The 17643-nt window shown below is 46.1% G+C and overlaps 1 protein-coding gene across 1 annotated transcript in view; it reads left to right on the top strand.

Annotated features, from left to right (window-relative positions):
- Positions 1-17313: 17313 nt before the first annotated feature.
- LOC145361676 (neurotrophin-4-like) overlaps positions 17314-17643 on the top strand; it is a 40842-nt gene continuing 40512 nt past the window's right edge. The window contains exon 1 of the mRNA XM_080217580.1: positions 17314-17384. Coding sequence (XP_080073706.1) covers positions 17325-17384 — 60 coding nt within the window. The 5' untranslated portion in view covers positions 17314-17324. The remainder of the gene's footprint in view (positions 17385-17643) is intronic.

The following is a 17643-nucleotide window of genomic DNA, read 5'->3' as shown; positions in this document are numbered from 1 at the left end:
AGATCCACGGCACGGAGTGACAGCTGCTTGTGTGTGTGCACTGTCATCCCTGGGCATATCGGGTATCTGACTGGGATCGAGTTGCCTCCTCCCTGCTTCCTTACACACACTGCCAGCACTTTGATCAGGTGAGAGGAGCCTTGAATCAAGAAAGGAGCCCCCTTTTTGCCACCCCACCCAGGGAGCCCTACCCTTCCAGTGGAAAAGCCAAGCGAAGGAATTCAGACACACTAACAAAGCAGGACTGTCTCTTCCCGGCTGAGAATTGGGTCAGCATCTCATGCTGAAGCCCGATCTTAGATTCAGAAGGAAGTGCTAGTTAGGGTGCATTAGCCATGACAAATTCTCCCTCAGTGTACCCGAACAGGCGCCGGAGTGTGGCGACTAGGGGATTTTCACAGTAGCTTCATTGCAATGTTAATGTAAGCTTACTTGTGACACTCATAAATAAAACACCACCGCACTATGGGGCAGCGAGTCCCACAAATTCATTGTCTGTGTGGAGTTTGCACATTCTTCCTGTGTCTGCATGGGTTTCCTGCGGGTGCTCCGGTTTCCTCCCACAGTCCGTCAGACATGCTAATTGGGTGCATTGGCTGTGCTAAGTTTTCCCTTAGTGTACCTGAACAGGCGCCAGACTATGGCAACTAGGGGATTTTCACAACAACTTCATTGCAGTGTTAATGTAAGCCTTACTTGTTTCAGTAAGTAGTCTCACAACACCAGGTTAAAGTCCAACAGGTTTATTTGGTAGCACGAGCTTTTGGAGTGCTGCCCCTTCACCAGGCGAGCACCAGAGTGCGGTGCTCCGAAAGCTCATGCTACCAAATAAACCTGTTGGACTTTAACCTGTGAGACCACTTTCTGTGCCCACCCCAATCCAACGCCAGCATCTCCACATCATTACTTGTTTCACTATTAAATAAACTTTAAACTTTAGATTTGTGTCATGTTGATTAGTTTGCTGCTGTGCCGCACTTGAGGTGTTGGGCATGAATTCTCTTCAGCAGCCATTCAGTTTGATTTTGATTTGATTTGATTTGATTTATTATTGTCACATGTATTAGTATACACTGAAAAGTATTGTTTCTTGCACGCTATACAGAAAAAACATACTGTTCATAGAGAAGGAAAGGAGAGAGTGCAGAATGTAGTGTTACATTCATAGCTAGGGTGTAGAGAAAGATCAACTTAATGTAAGGTAGGTCCATTCAAAAGTCTGACAGCAGCAGGGAAGAAGCTGTTCTTGAGTCGGTTGGTACGTGACCTCAGACTCTTGTATCTTTTTCCTGACGGAAGAAGGTGGAAGAGAGAATGTCCGGGGTGCGTGGGATTCTTAATGATGCTGGCTGTTTTGCGAAGGCAGTGAGAAATGTAGACAGAGTCAATGGATGGGAGGCTGGTTTGTGTGAAGGATTGGGCTACATTCATGACCTTTTGTAATTCCTTGCCTCATTCAGTGTTGATTCTCCAACGCTCTCGCTCTTAATCAAAGAGCAACGGTTGATCCATTCCACCAACGAGGCCAATTCAACCTTATTAATTCAATTAATAACCCCAATCAGTTTGATCACTGACAATCTGTACGTTAGACCATAAGATTTTGGAGCAGAAATAGGCCATACAGCCCATCAAGTCTGCTGTGCCATTCAATCATGGCTGTTAAGTTTCTCGAACCCATTCTCCCTCCATTCTCCCATAACCCCTGATCCCCTTGCCAATCAAGACCCTATCTATCTCTGTCTTAAGGACACTCAACGACCCGGCCTCCACAACGTTCGATGGAAATGAATTCCACAGATTCATCACCCTCTGGCTGAAGAAATTCCTCCTCATCTCGTTTCTGGGTTGACTCTTATCCCTGATCATCTCATATTGTATAAGGTGCCGCCTGAGATACTGCAAACCTGGGACTCAATGTGTGGTAAGGCTGTGTATTCTGAGCTCTTGAAGTGTTCAAGAATGTCAGGGGATGGTATTTATAATGGAATTAATGGAATTGGGATGAAGGCAGGTGAATGGAGTTCAGTAACAGATCAGCTATTATCTAGCTGGATCGCAGAACATGAGTTCACAAACAAATAACATCAATAACTTATTTTTATAATTATGTGTATATAGATACATTTATATTTATATATTATATATATATATATTTACCTTGACCAGAGCTGGAGTGTGGCGACTGGGGGATTTTCACAGTAACTTTGTTGCAGCGTTAATGTAAACCTACTCATGGCACTAATAACGTGAACTTTAAAGATCTCAGGGGTGTGCTGGGGGGTGGTGGCAGGGGTGGGGGAGTGGGGAACATCACAGAAATAAGTGGGGGTGGGAGAGAACGTGGGGGCGGGGGGGCGGGAGGGGGCGAGGGGGGCCTTTGAATACAAGGCCGAGAACTTTACAATCAAAGTATTGGGAACCCAAGTTGGAAGGCAGGCACAGGGGTGACAGGTGAGTGAGGATTGATTGTCCCAACACTAGCATGAACTGTGAGTGATACGGGGCCCCTCAAAGGGAGGTGGGGTGGGGGGTTGGGGGGAATGAGGGAGGGGTGGCGGGGGGGTGGAACGCAGTGGGAGAGCAAAATTACTTTCAAGTAAATACAGAAGTAAAAATGGGACAGTAATCTGATCCTGACAGAGGTTAAGTCTGCCTTGGTGCCCTGCATTCTGAAACTGATTAAAGGTCTTGCCATATGAAAATAGCGCTCAGCTCGCTCTTGTTCCCTTGAATCGGAAACCTGATCCCCGTTTATTGTAGTCACTAAACAAGGAAAAATGCCTTCCCGCCCTTGATCCCGGAGTTTCATGTTGTCCTGAGAGGTCTCGGAGGGGAAGGGAGGGTTTTGTCTGTGACCTGTCTATCCCTTCGCTGTCAAAGAGGCAATCCGACTGATTTCCAGAAAATTACCTGCTGCTCAAAAAAAGCTGAAACTAATTAAAGGTTGGAGCTAATCACCCACATTTCTGTCAAACCCTCCCTGTGCCTGTACACAGGGATGAGATGAGTTTAAGTTTATTTATTAGTGTCACAATGAAGTTACTGTGAAAATCCCCTGGTCGCCATACTCCGGCACATATTTGGATACACTGAGGGAGAATTTAGACAGTCAATGCACCTAACCAGTACGTCTTTCGGACTGAGGGAGGAAACCAAAGCACGCGGAGAAAACCCACACAGACACGGGGAGAACATGCGGACTCTGCACAGATGGTGATCCAAGCCGGGAATCGAACTTAGGTCCCTGGTGCCGTGAAGCAGCAGTGCTAACCACTGTGCCACCGTGTCAATGTCAACTATACACAGCATTTGATTTGCTTAAGTCGCCCAGACAGGAGAAATAGCCAGGAAAAAAGCAACAAAGATCAGGAGATCTTGTTCTCTCTTGATAGCAGGAGAGAACAAGGCAAAGTGTTGTGTTTTTGTCAGGGTCAAGAGGTTCTGGTGATGGAGTCTGAATCATTGAATGTTTCCAAGAAGGAGATAGATTTATTTCTAATAAAAAAGGGATAAGGGAATACGGGGAACAAGTAGGGAAGTGGATTTGAGATCAGGGAGAGATCAGTCTGATCTGATCAATCAGTCTGATCAATCAGTCTGATTGAATGGCGGAGCAGGCTCAGTGGGCTGTATGTGCTTCCTTCTGCTCCTAATTCCTCTGTTCTTATGACACCTCGAGGACAGACCAGTCTCCTACACCATACAAACACGGGATGTAATATGGAGGAGACATGTGAATCAACTTTTGAAATCAACAGCCCATCTGCCAGAGGTTGAACCAACAGACAGCCCACATCAAACTGTGACAAGTGGAAACCTGGACCTTCCTGAGTACATCACACCACCTGGACCAGTTGGGGAAGGTTTGGCCTCAGCTGAGAACTAGACACCAACTCGACCTCAGAACGCTATGTCAGCTCTGGTTAGGACAACCACAGAAGATACCCAGACCAAGCCAAGAATACCAGAGGTTGCAGTCAACGCTAAAACAAAGGCAGACAACTTTGGATCGCCAATAACCACACGGAGAGACATGGCCTCCAAAATGTGACCTGTTCACTGTTGTTTATTAAATTTTCATATTGTTCATTTTGATAATGCTGTAACAAAGATGTGTGGGTTAGGCCAAGCTAAATTTCCCCTTAGTGTCAGGGGGATTAACAGGATAAATATGGAGATAGGGCCTGGGTGGGAGTGGTGTTGGCGCAGGCTCAATGGGCCGAATGGCCTTCCCTGCACTGTAGGGATTCTATGATTCCACGACAATGTTCCCACGATACTGTTACTGGTGTCAGGAGTTAGAGGGCAAAGGAAAGTTGTGTGTATTCATGTCATTTCTCACTAGCAGCTTTGCAGTGGAACAGGGGCACTTTAAGAGACCGATCATGTGATATCACGGAGCAGCCGTTTGGGCGGGTAAACAGCCGTCTGTAGCATTAACAACCTTTCAATAAATCTCTTTGCATGTTTGAATATTTGAGGCCTGTAGCCTATATTTTAAGGTAGCCATGATGTGGTGATGCACCATTGCTAACTAGTGTGCCACCATGTCACCCCTAAAACCACTACAATAGGAACTTGCTGTGTGAAAATTGACTACTGTGCATCTCAAATTATGACAGTGATGGCCCTTCAAAAGCATTGGCTATGAAATGCTTTGTGGCCTCCTGAGAATCTGACATAGAAAGGTGCTCTACAAGGGCAAGATTTACTCTTTCCTTACAGTTTGTGGTTTATTTAGCTTCGAACCATGTCTTGTGGGTCACAACCCCTGTATAATGTGTCAATCCTGACAGCATTCCTGCTATTCCAGAAATGGTGGGCAAGATTTTCTGGCTGCACTCACCCCCAAGACCAGAAGATCTCGCCCCGAGGCACAGGGATCTTAGTGTGGCTCTGTCCCACCCTCTATGATTGCCATGATGGGCAGAATGCAAAAATTCCACCCATTGTTATGTTTCCAACTCACACGCTCTCAACTTTGATTTGATTTGATTTATTATTGTCATATGTCTTAACATACCATGAAAAATATTGCTTTTGCGCGCTATAGACAAAGCATACCGTTCATAGAGAAGGAAAGGATAGGGTGCAGAATGTAGTGTTACGGTCATAGCTAGGGTGTAGAGAAAGATCAACTTGATGTAAGGTAAGTCCATTCAAAAGTCTGACAGCAGCAGGGAAGAAGCTGTTCTTGAATCTATTGGTATGCGATGTCAGACTTTTGCATCATTTTCCCATGGAAGAAGGTGGAAGAGAGAATGTCTGGAATGTGTGGGGTCCTTAATGATGCTGGTTGCTTTGCCGAGGCAGCGGGAAGTGTAGACAGATCAATGGATGGGAGGCTGGTTTGTGTGATGCATTGGGCTACATTCATGACCTTTTATAGTTCCTTGTGGTCTTGGGCAGAGCAGGAGCCATACCAAGCTGTGATACAACCAGAAAGAATGCTTCCTATGGTGCAACTGTAGAAGTTGGTGAGAGTCGTAGCTGACATGCCAAATTTCCTTATTATCGAATGTTTTCTCCTAATGAGATTCATCCTTTCAACATTGTAAAATCTGGAACTTTCTTTTTCAGTCCATTAAGCAGCATAATAACAGGGTGTGACTCAACACATCAGTAACCAGAGCAACTTGTCATAATTTTAACCCTGCTGGTTGCTGGGGCCGCATGTTTGGCTTTGGGAAGAGAGGTTGCGTGACTTACCAGCTTTCTCACAGCCTCGTAGAAGTCTCTGGAAGCCTTGGTTCAGCCAACAGCCCACCAACCCGTCCTCCAAACCCTGCGGTTGGAATTCCAGGCGTGGAATTATCTGGGTGGGGACTGGTGAGTCTGGTTTCACTGCCAGTGTCTCCTATGAACTCCTTCTTGCAGCATAAGGCATATGGAGTCCCTCAGATAAACACCAGCAACAGTTTGTGGTCTTGTTATAAGTTATCAAGAGAACAATGACTGAGTCATTGCCCCACGCCACAGTGGTTAGCACTGCTACCTCATAGCACCAGGGACCCCAGTTCGATTCCTGGCTTGGGTCACTGCCTGTGCAGAGTCTGCACGTTCTCCCCGTGGTTTCCTCCCAAGTCCGAAAGGTGTGCTGGTTAGGCGTATTGGCCATGCTAAATTCTCCCTCAGTGTACCCGAACAGGTGCCAGAGTGTGGCAACTAGGAGATTTTCACTTCATTGCAATGTTAACGTAAGCCTACTTGTGACACTAATACATGCGCTTTAGCTTTAAAGTTTAAAGACCTTCCTGAGGAACTGATGGTATTTTTCCAGAAACTCAGCAAATGTTCTGAGGACCTGGGTTTGAATCCCACCACAGCAGATGGTGGGAATTTGAATTCCATAAAAACTATTTGGAATTAAGAACCTACTAATGACCCTGAAACCATTGTCAATTGCGAGAAAAACGCATCTGGTTCAGTAATGTTCTTTAGGGAAGGAAATCTGCCGTCCTTACCCTGTCTGACCTACATGTGACTCCAGGGGCACAGCAATGTGGTTGACTCTCAACTGCTCTCGGGCAGCTAGGGATGGGCAATAAATGCTGGCCCAGCCAGTGACCCCCATGTCCCACGAGTGAATACAAACAAATTTAAAAAATGATCTAATGACTCCTGGGATCTCAGGAACCCATTTCCAACAACAAATTAAAAATAGCTCCATTAATAACCAATGGTTTCATGGTCGTCAGTAGATTCTTAATAACCAATTGAAGGTAAATGTACAAGGTGACATAGAGACTCATTCTCTGCAAATAAAAGGAATATGTTGCTTTGCACCATTTTTGAATTACCCAGGACAGTGGGGAGGTTATAGTCCCCCATTTCTTTCTTCATGGCGACACCTTGGCCAATCAAGAGTCAATCTGCCAACCATAGAATGCCTACAGTGTAGAAGGAGGCCATTCAGCCCATTGAGTCTGCACTGACCATAATCCCACCCAGATCCCATTCCCATAACCCCACATATTTATTCCGCTAATCCCCCTGACACCAGGGTCAATTGAGCATGACCAATCAACCTAACCTGCACATCTTTGTACTGTGGGACGAAAGTGGGGCACCCAGAGGAAGCCCACACAGACTCGTGAATAATTTGCAAACTTCACACAGACAGTGACCAATGGCCGGAATTGAACCCCGGGTTCCTGGCGGTGTGAGGCAGCACGGCTAACCATTGTGCCGCCCCACAGTGACTCTCAACTGCCCTTGGATGGGCAATAAATGCTGGCCAGTCAGTGATGCCCATGTCCCGCGAATGAAAAAAAAAGTCCCAAGACACTTTGCAGGAGTGTTATCATGGAATCATAGAACCTTACACTGCAGAAGGAGGCTATTTGGTACATTGAACCAATCAGCATCCTTTTCTCCTGTAGGAAATATAGTGTTGAGTGTTTGAAATTTGGTATTCTTACATTTGTCCTGATGAGTGCAAGATGAAAAATTTCAGCAGCATGTTTTTCTTTACAGCAACATTCCTGTTTTTGTCTGTTGGTGGATTGCTATATCGGAATCTTGCCCAGACTAGGCATTTGGAATAGATTATTCTTAGTCTTGTGTTTCCATCTGACCTGTGAAGGCCACTTGGCAGAGATGGGAAGTAATGGGAACGTTCACAGTGAAATAAGACTATAAGACATAGGAGCAGAATTAGGCCATTCGGCCCATTGAGTCTGCTCTGCCATTCAATCATAGTTCTTATGATTCTCATCCCCAATCTCCTGCTTTCTCCCCGTAACCTTTGATCCCCTTATTGAGCAAGAACCTATCTATCTCTGCCTTAAAGACATTCAATGACCTGGCCTCCACAGCCTTGGGTGGCAATGAATTCCACAGATTCACCACTCTTTAGCTGAAGAAGTTCCTCCACTTCTCAGTTTCAAAGGAGTGTGCCTTCCCTCTGAGGTTGTGCCCTCGAGTTCTAATCTCTCCCACTAATGGAAAATCCTTTCCACATCCACTCGACTGAAATAGGCAGAAATGTTTTCCTTTCTGGCACTGTGGTTGGGCACATTGCAAATTGGATTTGAGTTCAAGCACGGTTACTTCAAAATGTTTCATTTCCAAATGGCAATTTTACCTGAGGTTCAAATGAAAATGTTAATCAAACATCCAAAGAAAAGGAGAGATAATCCCTTTAATCTCTACACGTGGCATCTTGGTAACCTTCAGTCACCACCCCTATTACTGAGGCAAAATCATGTGTTGCCAATCCCACACTAACCGTTCCTGTATCAGATCATCAACCAAGTGCCCATTGTGTGCCGACTAAGCTGAAATGGCTTGAACCCATATGATCATGGGTGTCCTGACATCTCCCCTTGTTTGCCCACATTCTCCACTTTGATTTGGGTGGCACAGTGGCAGAGTGGTTAGCACAGCTACCTCACAGCGCCAGGGACCCGGGTTCAATTCCAGCCTCAGGTCACTGTCTGGGTGGAGTTTGCACATTCTCGTCGTGTCTGCGTGCGTTTCCTCTGAGTGCTCCAGTTTCCTCCAACACGCCAAAGATGTGTGGGTTGGGTTGATTGGCCTTGCTAAATTGCCCCTTAGAGTCGGGGGGGGTTTGGATTGTAAATATGTGGGGTTATAGATATGGGGTCTGGGTGGGACTGTTATCGGTGCATGCTTAATGGGCCAAATGGCCTCCTTCTGCACTGTAGATTTTATGATAACACTCTTGCAAAGTGTCTTGGGACTTTTTTTTATTCATTCATGGGACATGGGCGTCGCTGGCTGGCCAGCATTTATTGCCCATCCCTAGTCTGCCCGAAGGCAGTTCAGAGTCAACCACATTGCTGTGGATCTGGAGTCAGATGTATGTATGGGTTTCACCAATACTGGGACATACTGTTCATTCTAGATTAGTTAATTGAACTTAAATTCCTCCAGCTGCAGTAATGGGATTTGAACCTGTATCCCCTGGGCATTAATCTGAGTATTTGGTTTACTGATCCAATGGCATCTCTCCCATGGCCAACACAGTCTATGAAAACACAAAAAGAATTATGTTTGGTCAACCTTCTGAATCATTTTATCTAATTTTCGAGAAAACCATGCACGGAACTCGATTACTTTCCAAGATCCTTTTTCGTTCTCTACTCCGTGTTGCAAACCAATGTCGACTTTGAGTTTTTTTTTATGCCTCTGTTAAATGTTTTTAAATTGCCTTCTTCATAGCGAGGGGGATTGAATATAAAAGTAGGGAGGTCTTGCTGCAGCTGTACAGGGCACTGGTGAGGCCGCAGCTGGAGTACTGTGTGCAGTTTTGGTCGCCGCACTTAAGCAAGGATATTTTGGCCTTGGAGGGAGGCAGAGGAGGTTTACTAGGCTGATACTGGAGTTGAGGGGGTTGAACTATGAGGAGAGGCTGAATAAACTAGGCTTGTACTCATTGGAGTTTAGAAGAATGAGGGGAGATCTCATTGAGTTCATAGCAAGGGGGATTGAATATAAAAGTAGGGAGGTCTTGCTGCGGCTGTATAGGGCATTGGTGAGGCTGCAGCTAGAGTACTGTGTGCAGTTTTGGGCGCCATACTTACGCAAGGATATTTTGGCCTTGGAGGGAGTGCAGAGGAGGTTTACTAGGCTGATGCCGGAGTTGAGGGGGTTGAGCTATGAGGAGAGGCTGAATAAACTAGTCTTGTACTCGTTAGAGTTTAGAAGAATGAGGGGAGATCTCATTGAGACGTATAAGATGATGAATGGGATGGATAGGATAGAGGTGGAGAGGCTCTTCCCGCTCAGAAAGGACAGTAGGACTAGGGGGCACAGCCTCAAGATAAAGGGGGGGGCGGTTTAGAACGGAATTGAGGAGGAACTTCTTCACTCAAAGGGTGGTGAATCTCTGGAATTCTCTGCCCGTTGAAGTGGTGGAGGCTACCTCGCTAAATATTTTTAAGACACGGGTTGATGGGTTTTTGATAAGAGAGGGGATTAAGGGTTATGGGGAGAGGGCGGGAATGTGGAACTGAGCCACGACAGATCAGCCATGATCTTATTGAATGGCGGGGCAGGCTCGAAGGGCTAGATGGCCTACTCCTGCTCCTATTTCTTATGTTCTTATGTTTTTATGAGACATATAAGATGATGAATGGGATGGATAGGATAGAGTTGGAGAGGCTCTTCCCGCTCAGAAAGGACGGTAGGACTAGAGGGCACAGCCTCAAGATAAAGGGGGGGCGGTTTAGAACGGAGTTGAGGAGGAACTTCTTCACTCAAGGGGTGGTGAATCTCTGGAATTCTCTGCCCGTTGAAGTGGTGGAGGCTGCCTCGCTAAATATATTTAAGACACGGGTTGATGGGTTTTTGATAGGCAAGGGGATTAAGGGTTATGGAGAGAGGGTGGGAATGTGGAACTGAGACATGACAGATCAGCCATGATCTTATTGAATGGCGGGGCAGGCTCGAAGGGCTAAATGGCCTACTCCTGCTCCTATTTCTTATGTTCTTATGTTCTTATGTAAATTCTACTTTTAATTTCGCCCCACTAACCTGTCTGTCAATCCAGGAATGGTTGGCACTGCTGCCTCACAGCTCCAGGGACCCGGGTTTGATTCCTGGCTTGGGTCACTGTGTGGACTCTGCACGATGTCCCCATGTCTGCGTGGGTTTCTCCCCCGGGTGCTCTGGTTTCCTCCCACAGTCCAAAAGACTGGTTAGGCATATTGGTCGTGCTAAAGTATCCCTCAGTGTGTCCAAACAGGCGCCGGAGTGCGGCAACTAGGGGAATGTCACTGCACCTTCATGGCAATGTAGATGTAAGCCGACTTGGGACCCTAATAAATGAACTTCAAACGATTCAAGAAGGTGGATCGACACTACCTTCTTGAGGGCAATTAGGGATATGCAGATACAGCTCTTCAGTGAGTCAGAACAAAATCGAGATCCAGAGTTGCCTGGTCTAGTGCTTCAGATCGGCATTAAACTGCCCCAGCACTATCTCAAGAAGAACAGCAAGTTATCCTGAATCCTGGGCTCCTATTTCCCCTTATATCAACATGGCCAAAGCAAAACAGGTTAACTGTTCATGTCCTGTTTTGCTGGTGTTGCATTACTGGCTCAGCTAACATAATAGTTTGCGTTAAACAGACATTTTAAAGTGAAAGTTTATTTATGAGTGTCCCAAGTAAGGCTTGCATTAACACTGCAATGAAGTTACTGTGAAAATCCCCTAGTCGCCACACTCCGGCATCTGTTCAGATACACTAAGGGAGAATTTGGCATGGCCAATGCACTCTAACCAGCACGTCTTTTGGACTGTGGGAGGAATCCAGAGGAAACCCACCCAGACACGAGGAGAACATGCAAACTCTGCACAGACAGTGACCCAAGCCAGGAATCGAACATGGGTCCCTGGCACTGTGAGGCAGCAGTGCTAACTTCTGTGTCAAAAAGGACACAAAATCATAGAATCCCTACAGTGCAGAAGGAGGTCGTTCGGCCCATCAGGTCTGCAACGACTCTTCAACAGATCTTTCTACCTAGGCCCTTTCACTGTAACTCCATGTATTTTCCCTGTAATCCCCTTAACCCACACATAGGGGACTTTCACAGTAACTTCATTGCAGTGTTAATGTACTTGTGACGTTAATAAATAAACTTTTACATCTTGGGACAGCAGGGATAATTTTGGATTTGCAACTTGTCATGGCCAACCAACCTGACCATCTTTGGAGTACGGGTGGAGGAAACCCACGCAGACACGGGGAAAATGTGCAGCCTCTGCACACACAGTCACCTGAGGCTGGAACTGAGGCTACATCCCTGGTGCTGTGAGGCAGCAGTGCTAACCACTGTGCTATCGTGACATCCCTGAAGCGTTTCCGCTGTCCTCCAGGGAGTCTCTGAACACAACCAGGTTCCATGGAGAGCAGTTACTTCAGGTGTCTGCTGTCAGACATGCAAACAGTGTGGCTTGCTCAATGGATCTGATTATGAGAGTTAGTGCCTCGGTGCTGTGCAAACTGATCTAGGAAACACTGCCCCAAAACGTGCACAGCTAGTTCCATTGTTGCAATGTGACAATGGCCAGATCACGTGTTCGATGATATTTGTTTAATACTGACTAGGATTTAGGAAAGACTTCCCACGTTTTTTTGTAAATCATGGGACATGGGCATTGCGGGTGACGTTAACATTTATTGCCCATCTCTAATTGCCCCTTGACAAGGTAGTGACGAACCACCTTCTTGAACCGCTACAGTCTATGTGGTGTAGGTATGCCCACAGTGCTGTTAGGGAGGGTATTCCAGAATTTTGACCCAGCGACAGTGAAGGAGTGGCTGATATATATCCAAGTTAGGATGATGCAACTTAGAGGGGAACTTGCTAATGGTGGCATTTCCATGTTTCTGGTGCCCTTGCCCATCTAGATGGTAGAGGTCATCGGTTTGTCAGGTGCTGCCTGCCTAAGGAGCCTTGGTGAGTTGCTGCAGTGCATCTTGTAGATGGTACACTCTGTTGCCACTGTGTGTCGGTGATGGAGAGAGTGAATGGTAAATATTGAAAATAGTGTGGCAGGATCTCTACATCACACCTGAAAGTGTAGAAGACAGCCAGGATTTTGCATCCCATTTGCAAGCTGATAATAATCTCTTCCACAACGTCAACAAAATGAAGGAGATTGTCATTGACTTTAGGAAGTGTAGTGGAGGGACATGCCCCTGTCTACATTAATGGGGGTGAAGCTTCAAGTTTTTCTGTGTCCAGATCAACTTGTCTTGCTCCCTCCATGCCGACATTATAGTTAAGAAAGCCCACCAATACCTCTACTTTCTCGAAAGACTAAGGAAATTTTGCTATAACTCTCACCAACTTTAACATATGTACCATTGAAAGCATTCTTTCTGGTTGTATCACAGCTTGGTATGGGCTCCTGCTCTGACCAAGACTGCAAGAAACCACATGTGACTTCAGAACCAGAGCAATGTGGTTGACTCTTAACTGTCCTCTGAAATGGCCCTAGCAAGACACTCAGTTCAAGGGCAATTAGGGATGGGCAACAAATGCTGGCCTTGCCAGCGATGCCCACATTCCATGGAAGGATGAAAAGATATTAAATATCTTTTATACACTTTAGGGGTCAGTTTAGCTCAGTTGGCTGCACAGCTGGTTAGTGACACAGAGCGATGCTAACAGCGTGGGTTCAATTCCTGTACTGGCTGAGGTTTTCCTCAAACTTGCCCCTCACCCGAGGTGTGGTGACCCTCGCCGCCGTCACAGCCTAAGGTCATGTGGAAATATGGTGACTTATATTTTCAACATCCATTTCTATGTTGATTTTTTTTTTACAAAATTTCCACTCAGCATTCCAAAGGGTTAGGTTGAAAGGTCATGTTGAATCACCCCTTAGTGTCAAGGGGTAAACATGTGGGGTAATGGGGATGGGGTCTGGGTGGAATTGTTGTTGGTGCAGGCTCGATGGGCTGAATGGCCTCCTTCTGCACTATCGGGATTTGATGATTCTATGATGAATGTGTGTCGAAGGTGGCACCTTTGAGGTTGGCCCAATGAAGTCTGAATTGGTAGATCGCTTCAGAACATTGGCCATTTGGTTGGGTCTGACGGCCAAACTCTGGATATGGTGGCGCAGTAGTTAGCACTGCCACCTCACAGCACCAGGGACAGGGTTCGATTCCCGGCTTGGGTCACTGTCTGCCGAGTCTGCATGTTCCCCTGTGTTTGCATAGGTTTCCTCCGCTTTCCTCCCACAAGTCCAAAAGACGTGCTAGTTCAGTGCATTGACCGTAGAATCCCTACAGTACAGAAGGAGGCCATTTATCTCATCAGATCTGCAGCGACCACAATCCCACACAGGCCCTTTCTCTGTAATCCCACACATTTACCCTGCCAATCCCCTGACACTCAGGTGAATTTTAGCATGGTCAATCATCCTATCCCGCACACCTTTGAACTGGGGAAGGAAACTGGAGCACCTGGAGGAAACTCATGCAGACATGGGGGGGAGAAAATGTAGACTCCGCTGACAGTGACCAAGCCAGGAATTGAACCCGAGTCCCTGGTGCTGTGAGGCAGCAGTGTTAAGCCATGCTAAATTCTCCCTGAGTGTACCCAAACAGGTGCCGGAATGTAACTTCACAGTAACTTCATTGTGGTGTTAATGTAAGCCTATTTGTGACACTAATAAATAAAAATAAAATCAGATAATGTCAAAATGGTTGCAGCTAACATTTAACCTATCGGCGTGGGGGCTTGTGGGGGTGGGGGGTGGTGGGTAGGATGATGCCAACTACAGCCAGGTGGTAAGTCCAGTTTAACTTTATTTATTACTGTCACAATTAGCTCAATCCATCACGCAAACCAGCTTCCCATCCATTGACTCTGTCTACACTTCCCTCTGCCTCAGCAAAACCAGCCAGCATAATCAAGGACCCCACACACCCCTGACATTCCCTCTTCCACCTTCTTCCGTTGGGAAAAAGGTGCAAAAGTCTAAGGTCCCGTACCAATCGACTCAAGAACAGCTTCTTCCCTGCTGCTGTCAGACTTTTGAATGGACCTACTTCGCATTAAGTTGATCTTTCTCTACACCCTAGCTATCTCTAACACTACGTTCTGCACTCTCTCATTTCCTTCTCTATGAACGGTATGCTTTGTCTGTATCCTGTGCAAGAAACAATATTTTTCATTGTATGTTAACACATGTGACAATAATAAATCAAATTCAAAAGTAAGCTTGCATTAATACTGCAATGAAGTTACTGTGAAAATCCCCTAGTCGCCACTCTCTGGTGCCTGTTCGGGAACGCCGAGGGAGAATTTAGCCTGTGCGCCTAAGCAGCACATTGTCGGACTGTGGGAGGAAACCCATGCAGACACGGGGAGAATGTGCACACTCTGCACAACAGTGACCCAAGGCAGGAATCGGACCCAGATCCCAGGCACTGTGAGGCAGCAGTGCCCCCCAGCCAGGTGTCTTCAGACACAGCTGGTGATGCATAGTTTGAAGTTTGTTTCGTTTCACAATCCTGAGTCATCTGTTAGATTTGACATGTAGTAGCATTTCGTTTCTGTCTCTCTCTCTGCAACTGGGTGATCTCTGCTCATTTAACAGAGGGAGAGGGAAGCAGTGATTAACTGCTGTCCCCAGCCTGGAGATTTCGGGTTGGTTAAATCGGGGTGACTTTCGTGTTCCCCCATGCACACTGTCTCTGATAATAATCGAAATCAAATGGGGGTGAAATCACTTTTACACTGCCCATCTCCCCACCCCCCCAACTGCTTTTAAAGGGGGCGTGTTTTCTGGACACGTCACCGTAAAAAAGTAGCTCTCTCTCCTTTTTTTGCTCCCTTATCCCCTTTTCCTCCTGTTCAAATTTTATTGTTGATCTTGCAAGAAAAGTTCCTGACTGTCTCCCTCCCGCACCCCCTGCCATCCAGAAAAAAAAAGTTCCCCATTCTACTCGGGAGGAAAGGATTGAGAAAGCGGTGAGGGAGGTGGAGAGTGTGTCTGTCTGCATGTGTAAAAGATGCATTGGAGCACTGCTCCGGGTGGCTTTGGAGACCAGATTCCTTCAGAATGGCACAGAGACAGAGGTGTACCTTCGCTGCTGCAACCCAAAGGACTGACAGGGCAATAGGATCAACTCTCATCGACTTGGGTGAGATCCAACAGGATTCCGGGGGAGCCCGACGAGACTAGCGCTTTCTTTAAAAAAAAATTAACGAAGCCTGCTTTGGGATCGACCCAGACGGTAAGAATTAATGTGTGTTGTGTGTATGTGTTTTGTGTGTGTGTGTGTGTGTTAATAATAAATAAACACATGAACTGCCTGACTGCTTCTGTCTCTCTTAATGAGACTGAAAAGTGATACATTCATTAATAAAGAATGACTGCATTAATTTAATTGCAATCTTTTCTCTTTTGAAAAAAAAACACACAGCTACACTGGGTTCTCACAAAGGACATCAATACTTTTTTTTTACAAGCGCGGGATTGAGCTCCTAAATATAAGAGGTCTATTTATCCCATGAATTATACATTATGCTAGTCGGGTGTCACAGAGCAAAAGCCATTATGTACACACACAATTAAAAAAAAAGACATCTCCCCCCGCCCCCACAATCTTATCATTCAATGAGGAATAAATGTGTATTGCCTCATTAAAATATTTTAAGTCTCCTCCCCAAATCAAAAGTAGATGGGAAAACAGAATCCATTTGATTTTAAATGGACTTGGTTCCGCCCCCCCCCCCGCCCCCCAGAATATTTGCCCACAAAAGTTGTGTTGAAATTGACTTATAAAATTGAAGGTGTTTTTATTTATTTGGAGACTGTTGCCTTTTTAAGAAGGGAGGGGGGTAGGTTATTTTGGTGAATGGTGAGGGGGTCTTTTTTTTGCCCCCAAGAGAAAGCCACATGATGTGTTCCCACCCCCCACTTTTTTATATATAAGTGAAACTAATCCTTGTCAGTATTGATAAAGATTTTATAGGCAATGTGAACCGCCCTGTCAGTCTCTTCTCTGGGTCCCCACTCCCCCCACCCCCCCGCTCAGATTCCCACCTTTGTAGGAACACACCTCTCTCTCTCTTTCTCTCTCTACCACCTCCCCCCCCACCCACCACCCCTCCCCCCCACTCCCGCCCCCAACACCTTCTCTCCAGCCACCAGAACTCAGTCCTCTGGAAACATGTCCTGGGGACGGAGGGCAGCATTTTTTTCCTTCTCCTCCAGTGATGTTATGAAGGAAAAATACCCTTGAGAGAGAAAGAGGCAGAGAGAGTGAGAGAGAGAGAGAGTGTTAATTCGTCTCCCCTCAACCACTAAGGACACCGGCAATCCCAGGTACCGCCAGCTCATGTTGATGCAGTTTGTCAAACTTATCAGGTTAGAAGGATTTTTTTTAAAAAAATAACCTTTACAACACGTGAACCCCACTTCATCCCAATTTAAACTCTGCATTTTGAAAGTCTGGATTGCAGTCTATGTCAGTCTATTGTGGCATGATTTAGCAAGGAAGATTTCTTTCTTAATTTCCTCCCCCCCCACCACCTCTCTTATTTAATCATTGACATATTCTTGTTTCCAGATGTTTTACGTTGTCTGAAGTTGGATTAACTGATTTCACCTTTGCCTGGATTGCATCTGGGATATGAAGTTTGAACAGCATTTTGTTTGTGAGTGTGTGTGTGAGTGTGTGTGTGTGTGTGACTTGTATGGACAGACATCCCCCCACCCCCACCCCCACCCCTGTTCCCAAGTTCTTTTTATTGAAAACACTGGAACTGCCTTTGGGTTCCTGGTATTCAGCACCTGTTTATCTACTGTTGGTGCTTGGACGTGTTCTGTGATGTCCCAGTCAGAATGTGCTTCCTGCCTGAATACTAAACACTCCCTGACTTTTCAGAAGGTATGCTTTGGAATTTCTCTCTCTCTCTCACTTCTCAAGACTTGAGTGTTTTAAGAGTGGCCGCAGGCGACGAGGCAGACATTATTTTTGCCTCAAACCCCATCCCACACGAGAGGACTTTTGTATCATCAACTATGATCCCAGGCAACAAGTAGGAGCCACAACAGAGATAGGATTTTTCGTGGGATTTGTAACTTATATATAGGAGACCCAACTGTTGCCCCTGACCTACCCTTGAGCGGTGAGGGGGGTAGAATTG

The sequence above is a fragment of the Carcharhinus amblyrhynchos genome, chromosome 35 (genome assembly GCF_965287045.1).
Source record: "Carcharhinus amblyrhynchos chromosome 35, sCarAmb.v2.hapA, whole genome shotgun sequence".
In the NCBI taxonomy this organism is placed as follows: domain Eukaryota; kingdom Metazoa; phylum Chordata; class Chondrichthyes; order Carcharhiniformes; family Carcharhinidae; genus Carcharhinus; species Carcharhinus amblyrhynchos.
This window is presented reverse-complemented; position numbering and strand designations above follow the sequence as displayed.